This window comes from Salvelinus sp. IW2-2015, unplaced genomic scaffold (assembly GCF_002910315.2).
Source record: "Salvelinus sp. IW2-2015 unplaced genomic scaffold, ASM291031v2 Un_scaffold778, whole genome shotgun sequence".
NCBI lineage: Eukaryota > Metazoa > Chordata > Actinopteri > Salmoniformes > Salmonidae > Salvelinus > Salvelinus sp. IW2-2015.
Window position 1 is genome coordinate 452895 of NW_019942610.1, and position 19806 is coordinate 472700.

A 19806-nucleotide genomic window follows, 5' to 3' on the forward strand; every position below is an offset into this window, starting at 1 on the left:
GACCAAAGAGCTGTCAAAGGACACCAGAAACAAAGTTGTAGACCTGCACCAGGCTGGGAAGACTGAATCTGCAATAGGTAAGCAGCTTGGTTTGAAGAAATCAACTGTGGGAGCAATTATTAGGAAATGGAAACATACAAGACCACTGATATCTCCTCGATCTGGGTCCACGCAGAAATCTCACCCCGTGGGGTCAAAATGATCACAAGAACGGTGAGCAAAAATCCCAGAACCACACGGGGACTAGTGAATGACCTGCAGAGACCTGGACCAAAGTAACAAAGCCTACCATCAGTAACACTACGCCGCCAGGGACTCAATCCTGCAGAAGCCAGACTGTGCCCCCTGCTTAAGGCCAGTACATGTCCAGGCCCGTCTGAAGTTTGCTAGAGCGAGCTTTGGTGATCCAGAAGAAGATTGGGAGAATGTCATATGGTCAGATGAAACCAAATATTAACTTTTTGGTAAAAACTCAACTTGTCGTGTTTGGAGGACAAAGAATGCTGAGTTGCATCAAAGAACACCATACTTACTGTGAAGCATGGGGGTGGAAACATCATGCTTTTGGGGCTTGTTTTTCTGCAAAGGGACCAGGACGACTGATCCGTGTAAAGGACAGAATGAATGGGGCCATGTATCGTGAGATTTTGAGATGAAACCTCCTTCCATCAGCAAGGGCATTGAAGATGAAACGTGGCTGGGTCTTTCAGCATGACAATGATCCCAAACACACTGCCCGGGCCAACGAAAGGAGTGGCTTCGTAAGAAGCATTTCAAGGTCCTGGAGTGGCCTAGCCGTCTCTCGAGATCTCAACCCATAGAAAATCTTTGGAGGAGTTGAAAGTCTGTGTTGCCACAAACAGCCCCAAAACATCACTGCTCTAGAGGAGATCTACATGGAGGAATGGGCCAAAATACCAGCAACAGTGTGTGAAGACTTACAGAAAACGTTTGACCTCTGTCAGTCATTGCCAACAAAGGGTATATAACAAAGTATTGAGATAAACTTTTGTTATTGACCAAATACTTATTTTCCACCATAATTTGCAAATAAATTCATTAAAGATCCTACAATGTGATTTTCTGGATTTTTTTTTCTCCATTTTGTCTGTCATAGTTGAAGTGTACCTATGATGAAAATTACAGGCCTCTCTCATCTTTTTAAGTGGGAGAACTTGCACAATTGGTGGCTGACTAAATACCTTTTTGCCCCACTGTACATGACACTATAATATCCAGATCTAAGTATATGATACTCTGACGTAGTTTACACCTGCTACTAACATGTGGTCTGATCATGGCCGGATTCGTTTATGTCAGGTGTTATCAGAAGGGTGTGTGACAGTCTGACCTTTTTGTCTTGATGGATGTAGTCAGATACTGTTGCCTCCACATTATGGATATTGTATTCACACTAATGCTGATTTGGTCAGCAGGTAGTAGATTAAGTGTTTCTGATTGGCTGAGACATCAGCTGTTTGGCCAACACAGCACTTTCCTTGAGTTTACAGATCTGCTTCTCTCCCTAGACACACACACGTGCACGTAAGTTAACTTCAGCTACGCCTTGTGTGTGTGTGTGTGTGTGGAGAGTGAGCGCTGTGCGATATGAATAATTTAGTGTGTTATTTGAAGGAAGCAGCTTCACTACATTAACCCTCTATCACCACACCACACTGACAGTCTGTATGATACAGTCACACACACACACATGACACAGATTAGAGCAGGATGAGCAGCGACATAAACCCTCTCACCAGTGAGACTGACAGAACCATCATCATGACCATCATCATGGATGACGAGGAGCGGAGTGAAATGTAACCTCTGACCTCAACCCCCCCCCCCGACTAGAACTATTCTGTGGTTTTATAATCATTCAACCTTGATTCAATTCAATGCACCTTTATTCATCCCTCAGGAGCAATAAGGTGGGCAGGACACAAGCAGTAACCTGGCAACTCTGTCCATCTCTCTCTAGCTCAGCTAAAGGCCTTTGTGTCAGGTTAAATAGTTTTCCTTTCAGGCCAGGGAGAGAAATGTCATCCTTGTGTCTGTGCTAACATTCTCTTTCACCCTGTCACACTCTCTCACACACACTCAGCACGGCGCAGCAAGCATACTCTGTCACATGAACCTGATCTTGAGGGCCTCTGGGCCAGATGAAGAGAGTGCTGACCTCACTTCCCTTAACACCGCTTTCTTTCTCTCCCCATCTTTCCTCACTATCTCTCGCTCTTTCACTCTCTGCTTTCTCCCACTGTCCCCCCCTCACACCTTCTCCCTTCTATTGATTGGTTGACATCCCAGGTTTGACTTCCTGTTGTGATGGTTTCCGTGACACCCTGAAAACTATTGACATTTATTTACCCCAGAATCACAATCAACACACACAGATACACCCCGGGGGCACCACATGTCTCTCCCAGTTTGAGTACCGGTAGCACTGCTGGAGGCTGACTGAAAAGGAAACCCTTCTCTACCAGACACCTGCATCTCTCTCTCACACAAGTGCACACGCTCACAAATACACACACACTTTCTTATGCACACACACACACACACACACATGTACACACTCACGAACGTGCACACACACAAACAGCTAAACAGTAGACATTGCAGCATACCTGGAGTCATTATCATGCAGAGCTACAAAGCATTGCAGTACTGCTCTGCTCTCTAATCTACTGTAGTGCTCTGTGCTCTAATCTAACAGTGCTCTAATCTACTACAGTGCTCTGTGCTCTAATCTACTACAAGTGCTCTGTGCTCTAAATCTACACAGTGCTCTTCTAATCTACTACAGTGGCTTCTGTGCTCTAATCTACTACAGTGCTCTGTGCCTTTAATCTAATACAGTGCTCTAATCTACTACAGTGCTCTGTGCTCTAATCTACTGTAGTGCGCTGTACTCTAATCTAATACAGTGCTCTAATCTAATACAGTGCTCTAATCTTACTACAGTGCTCTAATCTACTGTAGTGCTCTGTACTCTAATCTAATACAGTTGCTCTAATTACTACAGTGCTCTGTGCTCTAATCTACTACAGTGCTCTAAGTCTACTGTAGTGCTCTGTACTCTAATCTAATACAGTGCTCTAATCTACTACAGTGCTCTGCTTCTAATCTACTGTAGTGCTCTGTGCTCTAATCTGCCTGCAGTGCTCTGTGCCTAATCTTCTACAGTGCTGTACTTCATATGTGCTCTAATCTACTGTACATCTCTAGTTTGTGCATGCGTGCATGCGGGGTTGTGTGTGTGTGTTCACGTGAGTCAATGCGTTTTGTGTCCTCTACACACACCAGCAAGTGAAATTTGTCAGTTGAATGATAGGATCCTTGAACAGAATAAATCCGAACTCTTTTTCTACAGTATGCGTTCGCCAGTCACAAACATGGAACACACCTGACATCTAGTGGTCATGAGGATAAATGCACTACAGTATCAAGTTCAGTCTACATAGTGGGACAACCATTTATATCAAAGATCTTTATTAGGTCCCTGGCAGTGGTTGTAAAACACTTTATTTTAGACCAAAATAAGTCATCAAAGATCATCAAAATGAAAACATGAACAACAAAGAAAAAACTTATAAACAGGAACATTGCTGTAATAAAACATTGTAAGCCTAGTAACAGTTTAAACACTCCATAAACAGTTAACAAAAGACATAATAAACCTGAATAAGTACTTTAGTAGCACCACACTGATGCATAGAGAGATTGCTCTTGTATTGGCACTGTTATGAGAAAGTGTCCCCCGGACGTGGGGTCCTGATTTTTGGTCTGGGTGTCATTGTGTGGTCAGTCTAGGGTGTGGTTATTCTTGATTGGAATGTGTCAGGGTTAGCTGTTTATGATATAGTTAGACTAGGTTGGAATGTAGTCAGGGTTAGCTGTTATCGGTATAGTTAGACTACGGTTGGAATGTAGTCAGGGTTGTTTTACGGTATAGTTAACACGGTTGGGATGTTAGTAGGGTAGCTGTTTACGGTATAGTTAGACTACGGTTGGGATGTAGTCAGGGTTAGCTGTTTACGGTATAGGTTAGACTACGGTTGGGATGTAGTCAGGGTTAGCTGTTTACGGTATAGGTTTAGACTACGGTTGGGATGTAGTCAGGGTTAGCTGTTTACGGTATAGTTGACTATGATTGGGATGTAGTCCCAGGGTTAGCTGTTTACGGTATAGTAGACTACGGTTGGGATGTAGTCAGGGTTGCTGTTTACGGTAAAAGTGTTAGACTACGGATTGGGATGTAGTCAGGGTTTCTGTTTACGGTATAGTTAGACTACGGTGGGATTGTAGTCAGGGTTAGCTGTGTATACGGTGATAGTTAGACTACGGTTGGGATGTAGTCGGGTTAGCTGTTTACGGTATAGTTAGACTACGGTTGGGATGTAGTCAGGGTTAGACTGTTTACGTATAGTTTAGACTACGGTTGGGATGTAGTCAGGGTTAGCTGTTTACGGTATAGTTTAGGACTATCGGTTGGGTATGTAGTCAGGGTAGCTGTTTACGGTATAGTTAGACTACGGTTGGGATGTAGTCAGGGTTAGCTGTTTTACGGTATAGTCAGGGTGTGCTGTGACCGGTAGGTTTAGACTATGTTTGGGATGTAGTCAGGATAGCTGTTTACGGTATAGTTAGCATACGTTGGATGTAGTCAGGGTTAGCTGTTTACGGTATAATTGCTATGGGGTTGGGTGTACGTACACGGGTTACGCTGGTTACGGCTGACCTATGGTTGGGATGTGGGTATGGTATGGTTGTGTTCCGAGGTTAGGATTAAGACAGTGAGTAGGTGCTGATAGGGTGGGAGAGGTGGGGGGAGGATGGTGGGGAGGGATAGCGAAGGATGGGTGAGGAGGGGGAGGGATGTAGAGTGACTTGGGGGTGAGGTTTGTCCGAGTGGGGGGCTCTGGAGTGACCCCTGGGTGTAGGAAGCGGGGGGGAGGAGGGCTGGTAGGGCAGGTGATGGGAGGAGGAAGGGGAGGCAGCACTATGGTGGTGGGTGGAAGGATAATGGAAGGCGCTATGATGGGGTGAGGAGGGAGAGGACTGGTAATGGTGTGAAGCATGATGAGGGGAGACAGGCGTTCTCTGAGGAGAGGTAAAACGGAGGGAGCTGTAATGGGGGGAGGAGGGGTAGGAGTGGCGATGGGGGGAGGTGTGAGATTGATGATGAGGAGTAACGTGATTCTGAGAGACCTGTGAGTCTTTAATGGGGTTATAGTTCATGTTAGGGTTAGAGTTATTGGTATAGTTCCAGGAAGTCTTATTGGAGTTACTATTGGGCAGAATGTTAGGCTCAGAGTGATTCCTAGCAGTAGCCATGCTGTGGTTGGTGTAGTTAGTGGTGGTAGTATTACTGGTAGTAGTAGAGGGACCAGTCCCCTTCTTGTAGAGGAAGACGTTGTACTGCAGAGGTGGGCTGGCCTCGGGGCGGAGCTTAGCCTCTTTAGGGAGGAGCAACTGTAGACCAATGGTGACTCCATCCTGCTTTAGAAATATACAGGGTTGAGAGTCAGAGGAGGATAGACATTTATAGACTAGAGAAGATAGAAATAAGTTGGATAGACAGGGTAAGTGAGAAAGATAAAGAGAGTGAGGGTTGAGATAGAGGGGAGAAATGGAGAACAAGGGTTAAGAAAGAGAGGTGTCGTGTGGCTCAGTTGGTAGAGCATGGCGCTTGCAACGCCAGGGTTGTGGGTTCATTCCCCACGGGGGGACCAGGATGAATATGTATGAACTTTCCAAATTGTAAGTCGCTCTGGATAAGAGTGTCAGCTAAATGACTTAAAATGTAAAAAAAAGGTGTGCATGTGTGTGAGAAAACCAATTCAGTGGAGGCTGCTTAGGGGAGGACAGCTCCAATAATGGCTGGAACGAGCAAATGGCATCACACCATGTGTTTGATGTGTTTCATACCATTACATTGATTCCACTCCAGCCATTATCATCAGCCCGTCCTCCCAAATGAAGGTGCCACCAACCTCCTGTGAGATTACGTTCTATTGGTTGCAAGAATTTTGTATAATATTTCAAATTAACAAAATGTAAGTTTTGAATCCGGCGTCGTTTTGTGTATCAGTTCATAAACCATGTGCCATGGAAATCTCTTCCCAACTAATTTTTTGGTCCTTAAATGAAACTGGTATACTTTATATATCACAATTTTCTTTAACCAAATATGGTCTTTAATGCAGGGCTGACAGACAAGTTCACTACTTTTTCCCCCTTCCACTTTCTACCATTTTTTGCAGTAATGCTGCAATTAGTTGGTTGTAATTTTGTGTAGAGCAGATTTTTGTTAGCTGCTTATGTGATTTAACTCCACCAGTCCTATTTATGATATAATTGACAAAGATTACACCTTTTTTATTATTATTTCAAAAGATAATGTTTTTTTTAATCTATTAGTATATTTGAGTTTAACCACATTACTCGTTGTAATATTTGGTCTGTTTTTTTCTGGTGGATTAAACTGAAATTGCAACCAACTTTCTACAGCGATATTTGGGAGATGATTTCCTTTTCAAATAACCGAAAGGGAGAGGTTGTAATCTGAATAAAGTGAGAGGTTGTAATCTGAATAAAGGGAGAGGTTGTAATCTGAATAAAGTTAGAGGTTGTAATCTGAATAAAGGGAGAGGTTGTAATCTGAATAAAGGGAGAGGTTGTAATCTGAATAAAGTGAGAGGTTGTAATCTGAATAAAAGGAGAGGTTTGTAATCCTGACTAAGGGAGAAGGTTGTAATCTGAATAAAAAGGAGAGGTTGTAATCTGAAATAAAGGGAGAGGTTGTAATCTGAATAAAGGGAGAGGTTGTAATTCTGAATAAAGTGAGAGGTTGTAATCTGAATAAAAGGAGAGGTTTGTAATCTGAATAAAGGGAGAGGTTGTAATCTGAATAAAGGGAGAGGTTGTAATCTGAATAAAGGGAGAGGTTGTAAACTGAATAAAGGGAGCGGTTGTAATCTGAATAAAGGGAAAAAGGCCATTCTTGAACATGGGGTGAGACATTTTATTAATTTGCTAGAGAACCAGTTTGGATTTAAGTATAACTTTTGTATGACTGACACCTTTAGTGAGAGGTCTAATGCTTTAATATTTAATTATTTCTGCCCTCCGAGTTCATATTCATTATATAAATAGGCCCGTTTCATTTTGTCTGGCTTGCCGTTCCAAATAAAATGGAATATAAGACCATAAGCAAATAGGTAAACCGGGATATGACTAAAGAATTAATCAGGGTGATTTTTCCACAAATAGACAGGTATTTTCCTTTCCATGGTAGCATGATCTTGTCCATTTTTGCTAACTTTCTGTAAAAATGTATTGGTGTGAGATAATTTCTTTATTTCGGGATATGTATACCGAGTATGTCCACATCACCGTCAGACCATTTTATTAATAAACTACACGGTAATGTAACAGTTGTATTTTTTTGTGATCCAATACGTAATATAATACATTTATCATAATTTGGTTTTAATCCAGAGGTTAGAAAAAGTATCTAGATCCTCTATGAGGCTGTGGGGGGATCCAAATTGTGGATTTAAAAGAAAACATGAATCATCAGCGTGCAATGACACTTTTGTTTTTAAGCCCTGGATTTCTAGGCCCTTGATATTGTTGGATATGATTTTAATAGTTAACATTTCGATGGCCATAATAAATAGATATGCCGATAGTGGACAACCTTGTTTTACTCCTCTTGACAGTTTAAAACTTTGAGAAGTAACCATTATTTACTATTTTACACCTAGAGTTACTATACATGACTTTAACCCATTTTATATTAGATTCTCCAAAATTGAAATGTTCCAGGCATTTATATATAAACTCCAGTCGTACTTTATCAANGTTACTATACATGACTTTAACCCATTTTATATTAGATTCTCCAAAATTGAAATGTTCCAGGCATTTATATATAAACTCCAGTCGTACTTTATCAAAAGCCTTTTCAAAGTCAGGCCTGGTTTCCAAGATATTTTATAGTGTTCTATTGTTTCCAGTACTTGTCTTATATTATCTTCAATGTATAGTCCATGTGAAAAACCTGTCTGATTAGAATTAATAATATCAGACAAAACCTTTTTAATTCTATGCGCTATACATTTTGCTAGAATTTTGGCATCACACCACTGAAGTGTAAGGGGCCTCCAATATTTTAAATGGACTGTGTGTGTGTGTTTATTAAAGTGTTAATAAAGCCATGCACAATAAGCCAGAGAAAGCTGAGCGAGAGAGAGAAAGGTAGAGAACAATAAAGGTAAAGGGATAGGGCCATTCCAGGAACACACAGGGACCAGCTAATTTAAAGTTACAAAGTTTTATTCCAACAACTCTGGTTCCGATGCTATAATGATGTGTTCTACCCCCAAAAATACCAACCCCTGAATTTCATCAAAGGGTTATAACCCACATCAATAGAAACCATAAATATATCAATGTTAGCAAGCCAGGCAACACAGTAACTTTACATGAAACCTATACATATTCACTGGATCATATCAAACATCAAAGTATCTCAACTGTTTTTCTTGTCATTTCTCAACAGTTTTTCTTGTATTTCTAGTTAATCTTGTTTATAATGATTTTCCATAAAGAACTGTTTTAGTAGAAAACAGCAATGCATGCAGACAAAAAGAAGGGTAAAGATCTGAAATGGCACCCTATTCCCTACATAGTGCACTACTTTTGACCAGAGCTCTAGCCAAAAGTGGTGCACAGTAAAGGGAATAGGGTGTAATTTTTGACGCAGACTTAAGGCAGACAGTGGGAGAAGGGAGGACAGCAGTAAAGGGTCAGAGATGAGAGCAGGACATTGTGGGAGAGGAGAGTTTGTCCAGCCAGAGACAGTTTAGTTCAGAATTGCTACAGTGATGCAGCTAGGTGTAGCAAGGAAGGAGTAGCATCGCCCCCATGTGGTCAGTAGTGGTGCAACATGTTGTTATGTAAGGGATATAGTATAGGACAGTACAGTATAGTATACTGTAGTATAATTGTGTTTTCGTCCTTTTAGCTCCTAGTGGAGTCAAGGGGCTCAACAGTCCCTCTCCAGAGATAGTATAGTAGATATATGGAGTATTATGGTGCCCCTTATGTGCATGGTGGTATTACATTAATCATAATAATAATTTAGTATATGTTGTTGGAGGGGGAGGAGCTTGCCTCCTCCCTATTTACCTCCTGGTCTGCGTTAGGGGTGTGGTCAGAGGAGTGGGCAGGGCGGTTGTTAATATGTTTCGGCGAATGAGAGTTGGCGATGTTCAGAGACTCCTCCCCTTGAGTGAATTGAGACTTTACAGGGTCCTCCATTTTCTGAGGGTCATCCTGTGGAACAACACACACAGACAAACCCACGTTACACACACACGTTAGACACACATGCATACATTACATCCAGTGGAGGCTGCTGATGAGAGGACGGCTCATAATAATGTCTGGAGCGATGCGAATGGAATGGCATCAAACACATGGAAACCATGGAAACCATGTGTTTGATGTATTTGATACCATTCCACTTATTCCGTTCCAGACATTACCACAAGCCTGTCCTCCTCAATTAAGGTGCCACCAATCTCCTGTGCTACATACACGAATGTCATACACACACATATTGACACATACGTTACATACACAAACATTGATTGTCTGATGGCAGACATATGAAGGTCGTGAGGACAGTACAGTAACTGGGTCAGCTAGCAGAGACCAGTCATTCTTTATGAGTTAGAAAGTGTGTGTGTGAGTGTGTGCATGCATGAGTGTATGAGCCTGTGTGTCAGGGGAGTTCATTTGGGTTCGCTCTAAATTCAAATTTAATTCAATAAACCTACAACCTATGTGTTGGGTGCCCCCCTTTCTGCCAAAGCCACATTTACTCTGTTTAAATCAATGTTGGTTTGTTAAATGGAGCTGGAGATGGGGAGGCTGCTGTGTGGAAGCAAAGGGACCAACGTGCCTAACCCTAATGCTGCTAGTCGGAAACAAGGATAAGGAGGAAAAACCTAGAAGACAAAATGGCTGCCCTACCCCTTATCCACAGGGGGAGAGGAAGAAGCACTGTAGTCCATAATGTCTGCCTTACCCCTAGTAACCACAGAGGAGAGGAAGAAGCACTGTAGCCCATAATGTCTGCCTTACCCCTAGTAACCACAGAGGAGAGGAAGTGACTTCTGGGTGACTTTAACCTCCCCACGTCTACCTTTGACTCATTCCTCTCTGCCTCCTTCTTTCCACTCCTCTCCTCTTTTGACCTCACCCTCTCACCTTCCCCCCCTACTCACAAGGCAGGCATTACGCTTGACCTCATCTTTACTAGATGCTGTTCTTCCACTAATCTCATTGCAACTCCCCTCCAAGTCTCCGACCACTACCTTGTATCCTTTTCCCTCTCGCTCTCATCCAACACTTCCCACACCTGCCCCTACTCGGATGGTATCGCGCGTCCAACGTTCGCTCTCTCTCCCGCTACTCTCTCTCTTCCATCCTATCATCTCTTCCCTCTGCTCAAATTCTCCAACCTATCTCCTGATTCTGCCTCTCAACCCTCCTTCTCCCTTTCTCATCCTTTGACTCTCTATGTCCCCTATCCTCCAGGCCGGCTCGGTCCTCCCCTCCTGCTCCGTGGCTCGACGACTCACTGCGAGCTCACAGATCAGGGCTCCGGGCAGCGAGCGGAAATGGGGAAAACTCGCCTCCCTGCGGACCTGGCATCCTTTCACTCCTCCTCTCTACATTCTCCTCTTCTGTCTCTGCTGCTAAAGCCACTTTCTACCACTCTAAATTCCAAGCATCTGCTCTAACCTAGGAAGCTCTTTGCCACCTTCTCTCCTCCTGAATCCTCCTCCCTCCTCCCCTCCCCCTCTCTGCGGATGACTTCGTCAACCATTTTAAAAAGAAGGTCGACGACATCCGATCCTCGTTTGCTAAGTCAAACGACACCGCTGGTTCTGCTCACACTGCCCTACCTGTGCTTTGACCTCTTTCTCCCTCTCTCTCCAGATGAAATCTCGCGTCTTGTGACGGCCGGCGCCCAACAACCTGCCCGCTTGACCCTATCCCCTCCTCTCTTCTCCAGACCATTTCCGGAGACCTTCTCCCTTACCACTCGCTCATCAACTCATCCTTGACCGCTGGCTACGCCTTCCGTCTTCAAGAGAGCGAGAGTTGCACCCCTTCTGAAAAAAACTTCACTCGATCCTCCGATGTCAACAACTACAGACCATATCCCTTCTTTCTTTTCTCTAAAACTCTTGAACGTGCGTCCTTGCAGCTCTCCTGCTATCTCTCTCAGAATGACTTTCTTGATCCAAATCAGTCAGGTTTCAAGACTAGTCATTCAACTGAGATTGCTCTTCTCTGTGTCACGGAGGCGCTCCGCACTGCTAAAGCTAACTCTTCTCTCTCTGCTCTCATCCTTTCGACCTATCGGCTGCCTTTATACTGTGAACCATCAGATCTCCTCCTCACCCTCTCCGAGCTGGGCATCTCGGGCGGCCCACGCTTGGATTGCGTCCTACCTACAGGTGCTCCTACCAGGTGGCGTGGCGAGAATCTGTCTCCGCACACGCGTCTACCACTGGTGTCCCCCAGGCTCTGTTCTAGCCTCTCCTATTCTCGCTATAACAAAGTCACTTGGCTCTGTCATATCCTCACATGGTCTCTCATATTTGCTATGCAGACGACACACATTAATCTTCTCTTTCCCCCTCTGATAACCAGGTGGCAAATCGCATCTCTGCATGTCTGGCAGACATATCAGTGTGGATGACGGATCACCACCTCAAGCTGACCTCGGCAAGACGGAGCTCCTTCTCCCGGGGAAGGACTGCCCATTCATGATCTCGCCATCACGGTTGACAATCCATTGTCCTCCTCCCAGAGTGCTAAGAACCTTGGCGTGATCCTGGACAACACCCTGTCGTTCTCAACTCACATCAAGGCGGTGACCCGTTCCTGTAGGTTCATGCTCTACAACATTCGCAGAGTACGACCCTGCCTCAACAGGAAGCGGCGCAGGTCCTAATCCAGGCACTTGTCATCTCCGTCTGGATTACTGCAACTCGCTGTTGGCTGGGCTCCCTGCCTGTGCTATTAAACCCCTCAACTCATCCAGAACGCGCAGCCCGTCTGGTGTTCAACCTCAAGTTCTCTACGTCACCCCGCTCCTCCGCTCTCTCACTGGCTTCCAGTTGAAGCTCGCATCCGCTACAAGACATGGTCTTGCCTACGGAGCTGTGAGGGAACGGCACCTCCGCCTTCAGGCTCTGATCAGGCCCTACACCCAAACAAGGGCACTGCGTTCATCCACTCTGGCCTGCTCGCCTCCCTACCTCTGAGGAAGTACAGTTCCGCTCAGCCCAGTCAAATGTTCGCTGCTCTGGCACCCAATGGTGGAACAAACTCCCTCACGACGCCAGGTCAGCGGAGTCAATCACCACCTTCCGGAGACACCTGAAACCCTTTTAAGGAATACCTAGGATAGGATAAAGTAATCCTTCTAACCCCCCTCCCCTTAAAGAGTTAGATGCACTATTGTAAAGTGGTTGTTCCACTGGATATCATAGGTGAATGCACCAATTTGTAAGTCGCTCTGGATAAGAGCGTCTGCAATGATTAAATGTAAATGTAATGTAAGAAGTCTCGTGGCCAGTAATGGTTGCCAAGCTGAATGGAGGTATCTGGGTTACGTACAGTTTGCAGTTTCCTGCTTGGTAAGGTTAAAGCCTATTCAGCTGGGGAAACTGGCCACTGTTGTGCTTCTGCTTACCTGACAGTAAGGGTGTCTAGGCTATACTCCCAGATGAGCTGCTTTTCGCTGCTGCAGGTGGAAATCACATCTTAAAGGGGAACAGTGTGTGTGTGTGTGTGTGGTTGTGTGTGTGTGTGTGTGTGTGTGTGTGTGTGTGTGTGTGTGTGTGTGTGTGTGTGTGTGTGTGTGTGTGTGTGTGTGTGGTGTGTGTGTGTGTGTGTGTGTGTGTGTGTGTGTGTGTGGTGTGTGTGTGTGTGTGTGTGTGTGTGGTGTGCGCGCGCGCGCGCGGTGCACGTGCAGACACATTCTATAAGACAGACAGACAGACTAATGGACTGAGACAGACTGACAACAGCTAGCCAGGGTTAGGGCTTAAGGTTAGGGTCAGTCAAAGGTTAGAGGTCAGGGTTTATAGGTCAGGAGTTAGTTACCTGACAGATAATGTTGTCATAGTAAGCCAGATTGTGAGCGTGGGTTGAGGGGGGGGGGGGGGAGTCACACAGCTTCCTTACGTTGGCATGGGACCATCTTGCGCCGTGAAACAGAGAAGCATCTGTCTGCATCTCGCTGTGTGGACGGTATAGACTGGAGCGAGGGAAGGAGGAGAGGAACAGAGGGATGGGACAGAGGGATGGACAGAGGGGTGGCACAGAGGTGTGAGCAGGGGTGTGGACAGAGGTGTGGGACAGAGGGATGGGATGAGGGGTGGGACGAGGATGGGACAGAGGGGTGGACAGAGGTGTGGACAGAGGGGGGACAGAGGGTTGGGACAGAAGGATGGGCAAAGGGGTGGATAGAGTGTGGGACAGAGGTGTGGGACAGAGGGATGGAAAACAGTGTGGGACAGAGGGGTGGACAGAGGTGTGGGACAGAGGGTGGGACAGAGGGGTGGATAGAGGTGTGGGACAGAGTGTGGGACAGAGGGATGGAAAACAGGTGTGGGACAGAGGGGTGGGACAGAGGTGTAGGGGAAAGGGGTGGACAGAGGGATGGGACAGAGGGGTGGGACAGAGGTGTAGGGGAAAGAGGTTGGGACAGAGGGATGGACAGAGGGTGGGACAGAGGTGTGGGACAGAGGGATGGGACAGAGGGATGGAGAAGAGGTTGGGACAGAGTGCGGGACAGAAGTGGAGCAGAAGTGTGGGACAGAGGGTGGGACAGAGGGGTGGGACAGATGTGTAGGGGAAAGAGGGATGGGACAGAGGGATGGGACAGAGGGTGTGGGACAGAGGAATGGGACAGAGGTGAGAGTTTGGGAGAGAGGTGTTGGGAAGAGGGTTGGGACAGAGGAATGGGACAGAGGTGTGGGGGAAAGAGGGTTAGGGAAAGAGATGGATTTTCATTGATGTGCAAACGTGTCATGTACAAGCCTTTTATACTGTCAATATGAATTGTTTAATAAATAAGGCTCTCTCTCCCTTTTCTCTCTCTTGAATGTAATGGTTAAACCCTCGGACTGAACAACGTTTATCTCAGACACACACACACTGTCACACACACACTGTCAGGCTGGTCTACGTTCAGCTGATGAACAGTTATTACTGCTGCATCAATGTCTGGCCTTCCTCACTAGTTATCACCATAACTCTCTGTATCTCTTGCCCTCTCTTTCTCTGTATCTCTCTTCCCTCTCTTTCTCTGTACTCTCTCTTCCCTCTCTTTTCTCGTAGCTTCTCCCTCTCTTTCTCGTTAGCTATCTTCCCCTCTCTTTCTCTGTATCTCTTCTTCCCCTCTCTTCTATGTAGCTCTCTTCCCCTCTCTTTCTCTGTATCTCTTCTTGCCTCTCTTTCTCTGTAGCTCTCTTGCCTCTCTTCTCTGTAGCTTCTTCCCTCTTTTCTGTACTCCTCTCCCTTCTTTCTCTGTAGCTCTCTTGCCTCTCTTTCTCTGTAGCTCTCTTCCCCTCTCTTTCTCGTTAGCTCTCTCTTCCCCCTCTCTTTCTCTGTAGCTCTCTTCCCCTCTCTTTGTCTGTAGCTCTCTTCCTCTCTTCTCTGTATTCTCTTTGCCTCTCTCTTCTCTGTAGCTCTCTTGCCCTCTCTTTCTCTGTAGCTCTCTTCCCCTCTCTTTCTCTGTTATCTCTTTCCCCTCCTCTTTCTCTGTAGCTCTCTTCCTTCTTTTGCTGTCTTAGCTCTCTTCCCTCTCTTTCTCGTATCTCTCTTGCCTCTCTTTCTCTGTAGCTCTCTTCCCCTCTTTCTCTGTATCTCTCTTGCCCTCTCTTTCTCTGTATCTCTCTTCCTCTCTCTTTCTCTGTATCTCTCTTCCCTCTTCTTTCTCTGTATCTCTCTTGCCCTCTCTTCTCTGTAGCTCTCTTCCTCTTCGTCTTCTTCTGTAGCTTCTCCCACTCATCTTTCTCTGTATCTCTCTTCCCCTCTCTTTCTCTGTATCTCTCTTGCCCTCTCTTTCTCTGTATCTCTCTTGCCCTCTCTTTCTCTGTATCTCTCTTCCCCTCTCTTTCTCTGTATCTCTCTCTCGCAGATATATTTTTTTCACTTGAGTTTATTTAGTATTTTCTTAACTCTATTTATTGAACTGCATTGTTGGTTAAGGGCTTTTAAGAAAGCATTTCACGGTGAGGTCTACACCTGTTGTATTCAGCGCATATGACAAATAAAATTTGATTTGATTCTTTCTCTCTCTCTTTCTCTCTCTCTTAGACACACACTGACCTGCGTTTGCGGAGTCGCCTATTCTCAATCCTCAGGCGGTGGAGTCGTTTGGCGAAGAAGACGATGATGATGATGAGTAGGATGAGGGTCGTAGAGGCCACACCCACTACCACACACAGCACCTGGAAGTCTGTCACCACCCAATCACAACGAGAGCCCTTGTTCCACATATAGTCCTGGACATTACATCTAGCGAGAGGCAGGGGAGACAGGCAGTAGAATTCAGGAATTTGTGTCTCTAAAACAAACTGCCGCGCTATCTGACGATTGTTGTTACAAAGCAATGTACAGTTATGAGTTGATGTACTGCTACTGTAGAAAAACAGAAACGTTGGATGTTCTAAGTCCTCAGCAATGCTTAAAGCACATCAGGAGACCACTATTGAGGTTTGGGACATTTTTTATTTGATTTACATTTTTGCATGTAGTTACCCTTTAATTGCAGTGCTCACCTAGAGGCTGTTTTTAGCAGTGTTTTTGGAGTGCACATGATACGGTAGAGTTTGCAAAACTCATTCCATCTTCCTCATTCCAACATTCCATCTAACACTAGCTTTTTCATTAGCATCATCGCTAACATTCCATCTAACACTAGCTTTTTCATTAGCACCATCGCTAACAGCTACACAAAGTGGTAAAGGGATTCTTGTTGCCTCTTCAGAAAGTTGCAGGAAATACGAATCACTGATGCATTCTGTTCATGTCTTCGGCAAATTAATACATTTCCAATACATTTATTTGATTCCCTACTAAGTTCAATACATTTTTGAATATTGTTGAATTCTGTTTTAATGTCTGGATTCCGTGATTCAGTCCTTGTTCTCTGCATCTCAGAATTTATAGGGCCCTACATGTGTCTGTCCTAGGTTAGATCAGAAGTCTGTCCAGTAATTAAGAGAGATCAGCCCAGACTAGTCCTATAATAAGATCAACTGGATCAGAGAGGGTGTGTGTGTGTTTCTGTGTTTGACAGGTGGAAGGGGAGGTTCAGGTTGGGTAAGGACATATGGACCCCCCCCCCCTTGGCCTTCCCATACACTCCTAATCCGTCAAGGACCCTGCTGAGAAGGCTTGTGGCCCTGCATGTTTGTATATGTTTGTCAGTGGGGTGTCTATCTGTCCTCTTTTCTGGTTTTGTTAGAAAGACACCAGCCGTATATTGTTCTGTAGTATACAAACAACTAAGCGTGCCCCCACCCACATTATTGTACATGTATTTCTTTCCACTGATGATTGTGCAAAATTACCTGCAGAATGCTCCTATTCCCGTAGCGATGGTACAAACTCCTCTGTTGTAGCAGAAGTCAGGCTGTGTGTCACACTGAGACACACACTCACCCCCGACCTCTGACCTCACAAAGCCCAAACCACACCCATCTGACCCCTGAGGAGGGGAAGGAGGAGGGGGGGATTGAGACTGAGAGGGGGGCTGGGGGTCATCATTGTCAGGGGTAACATTGAGGACAGGGGAGCCAGTGAGCGAGGGGTTTTCATCCTCCATGTCTGTCGGAGGGGTCAGGGTCGGATCAGGGTCAAGGGTTGAATCTATGGTGGAGAGTTCGTCGTCGGGGGACAGGTAGTCGTAGAAATCTGACAGAGTCCAGGCTGTGGGGTCTCCCGCCCGCTGCTGCAGGGGCTGAACTACAGCCGTCAGCCAATCAGAATCAGACGAGAGGTCAGGGGTCAAGGGGCGGTCGGGGTTATGGAACTCCACCTTGATGATATCATCTGAGCGTTCCTGAGATTCCTCGCCAGTTAGCTCTTCTCTGATTGGCTGATCGTCCTGTTCAGTGAAGTCCAAGTGGGAGTGTCTTCTGTGAGAGGGTTTACGTTTGATGGCGCTGAGAGGAAGTCCAGCCGCTAGTCCTAACCCTAAACCAATCAGCTCTGCTGAGTCATCACCGATAAGCACCGCCCTTTCTACAGCGGAGAAAGATGATTGGCTGTGCTGGACTTCCGTCTTGCTGACAGTGGTCAATGAGAGTTCTCCTGTCAGGTCAATCAGAAACAACAAATAGATCAGGACACACCCACACATACACAGGAGACAGACAACACCATTGCAATGGATTTTATTCACTTCGCAGCCATGATCATTCAAAATCCAGAGTACCGGGATAGGAAGCTGATGTGCTCAATTAAAATGAATGGAAAACTGCTCTCCCTCCATCTATACTGTGAAGCAGAAGCTGTGTGTCAGTGTGGATTAGGAGCAGTGATGTTCTAACATGCTCTACTGACCACAGATGAAATTAGATTAGGATTACAGCTATAGGTTAAACACTGACCATGTAGAAATACTCACAGCAATCTACTGACGGACACCACAGGAGAGGAGAAGAGTGGAAAGGAGAGGAGCAGAAAGGAGAGGAGAGGAGCAGAAAGGAGAGGAGAGGAGCAGAAAGGAGAGGAGCGGAAAGGAGAGGAGCAGAAAGGAGAGGAGAGGAGCAGAAAGGAGAGGAGCGGAAAGGAGAGGAGCAGAAAGAGAGGAAGAGAAAGAGGAGCAGAAAGCGAGAGGAGGAAAGAGAGGAGAGGAGCAGAAAGAAGAGGAGCAGAAAGGAGAGGAGGAAAGGAGAGGAGAGGAGCAGAAGAAAAGGAGCAAGAAAGGAGGAGGAGCGGAAAGGAGAGGAGAGGAGCAGAAAGAAGAGGAGCAGAAAGGAGAGGAGCGGAAAGAGAGAGGAGCAGAAAAGGAGAGGAGCAGGAGCAAGAAAAGAGAGGAGCAGAAAGGAGAGGAGCAGAAAAGAGGAGCAGAAAGGAGAGGAGAGGAGCAGAAAAGAAGCAGAAGCAGAAAGGAGAGGAGAGCGAGCCAGAAAAGAAGAGAGCAGAAAAGGAGAGGAGAGGAGCAGAAAGAAGAGGAGCAGAAAAGGAGAGGACGGAAAAGGAGAGGAGCCGAGAGGAAGAAATGATGGACATGCCACTACACATACAGTTTGTTACCATAGTAACAGATCTGTAGCCATAGAAACAGGGCTCTGACTACGTAACCAGGTTGGCTTGGCTGTGATTGGTTCAGAGCTCAGTCCCAGCAACCTCTCCTGGCAGGAGAGCACAGGATCATGGGTAGCTATACCGGTTGGCCACTAACACACACACACATAATATGAGTGTGTGTGCTTGTGTTGACGGTGATACATTGTGACAGAATGTTGCTCTCTGGGCCACAGGGCAGATGGACCTCACGGGTGGGTCCACCCACATTCCAACGCAGTCACGCACGCACGCACGCGCACAGCACACACACACACACACACACACACACACACACACACACACACACACACACACACACACACAACCACACACACACCACACAACACACACACACACACACACACACACACACACCACACACACACACACACACACACACACACACACACACAAAATTCAAATTCCTTATCTCTTCTACACTAATGTTTGATCAACTCCAACTGTGTTTGTATTTGTGATTGTGCACACACGTGCACGGGCATTCAAGTGTGTGCACGTGTGCACGCTTGTGTCAGTGTGTTGTGTTGTGTGTGTGTGTGTGTGTTGGTGTGTGTGTGTTGTGTGTGTGTGTGTGTTGTTGTGTTGTGTGTGTGTGTGGTGTGTGTGTGGTGTGTGTGTGTGTGTGTGTGTGTGTGTGTGTTTATGATCTGGGACAGCAGTGCCCGTTGGCAAAACAACATCAGTGATCAATAAAGAAGCTATCAGCTGATCGATTACACTCTGTGATGTATCAGAGTTACCAGAGCCAGAGTCATTACTAGCAGTAATAGACAAGAAAAAACACTCATTCCATTACTATATTCCAAAGTCAGCGACACTTTCAGACAAAATAATGACATGCTGAAGATAATGGATTTTATAGTCTCTTCTCTCTCTCTCTCTCTGTTGAGCCCACATTTCCAGACGTTTGAGGTGCAATAGTGAACAGACACACACACAGACACACACATAAACACACACACAGACAACACAAATAAACAGACACACAGACAACACCACACACACACACAGCTGTGTTCTTACCGTGAGCAGACAGAGAGAGGAGGAAGACAGCATTAACGACCAACTCCACGACCAGCTCTCCCAGCGCGCCATACCACCGTCCTCCGACACACCGCGCTACACACACTGGTACACACAACAGATGCACCAGGACACACACACACACCAGACCCAGTTACTCAGCACACAGACTCCTTCAGACGCGGAGTGTGTCAGTGTCTGTCTGTCTGTCTGTCTGTCTGTCTGTCTGTCTGTCTGTTCTGTGTGTGTTGTGTGTGTGTGTGTGTGTGTGTGTGTGTGTGTGTGTGTGTGTGGTTGTTTGGTGTGTGTGTGTGTGTGTGTGTGTGTGTGTGTGTGGTGTGTGTGTGATCTCTTCTC

General features: G+C 45.8%; 1 protein-coding gene across 1 annotated transcript; it reads right to left on the bottom strand.

Annotated features, from left to right (window-relative positions):
- Positions 1 to 8788: 8788 nt before the first annotated feature.
- On the bottom strand, positions 8789 to 19597 carry LOC112068890 (chondroitin sulfate proteoglycan 5). Its single transcript, XM_024136111.2, has 5 exons — positions 19450 to 19597; positions 16683 to 17424; positions 15436 to 15624; positions 13285 to 13357; positions 8789 to 9348 (listed from the first exon to the last, which is right to left on the bottom strand). Exons 2-5 carry the CDS (start codon positions 16934 to 16936, stop codon positions 9154 to 9156), a joined length of 711 nt encoding a protein of 236 aa, XP_023991879.2. The 5' UTR covers positions 16937 to 17424; positions 19450 to 19597; the 3' UTR covers positions 8789 to 9153.
- Between the last annotated feature and the right edge of the window lie 209 nt (positions 19598 to 19806).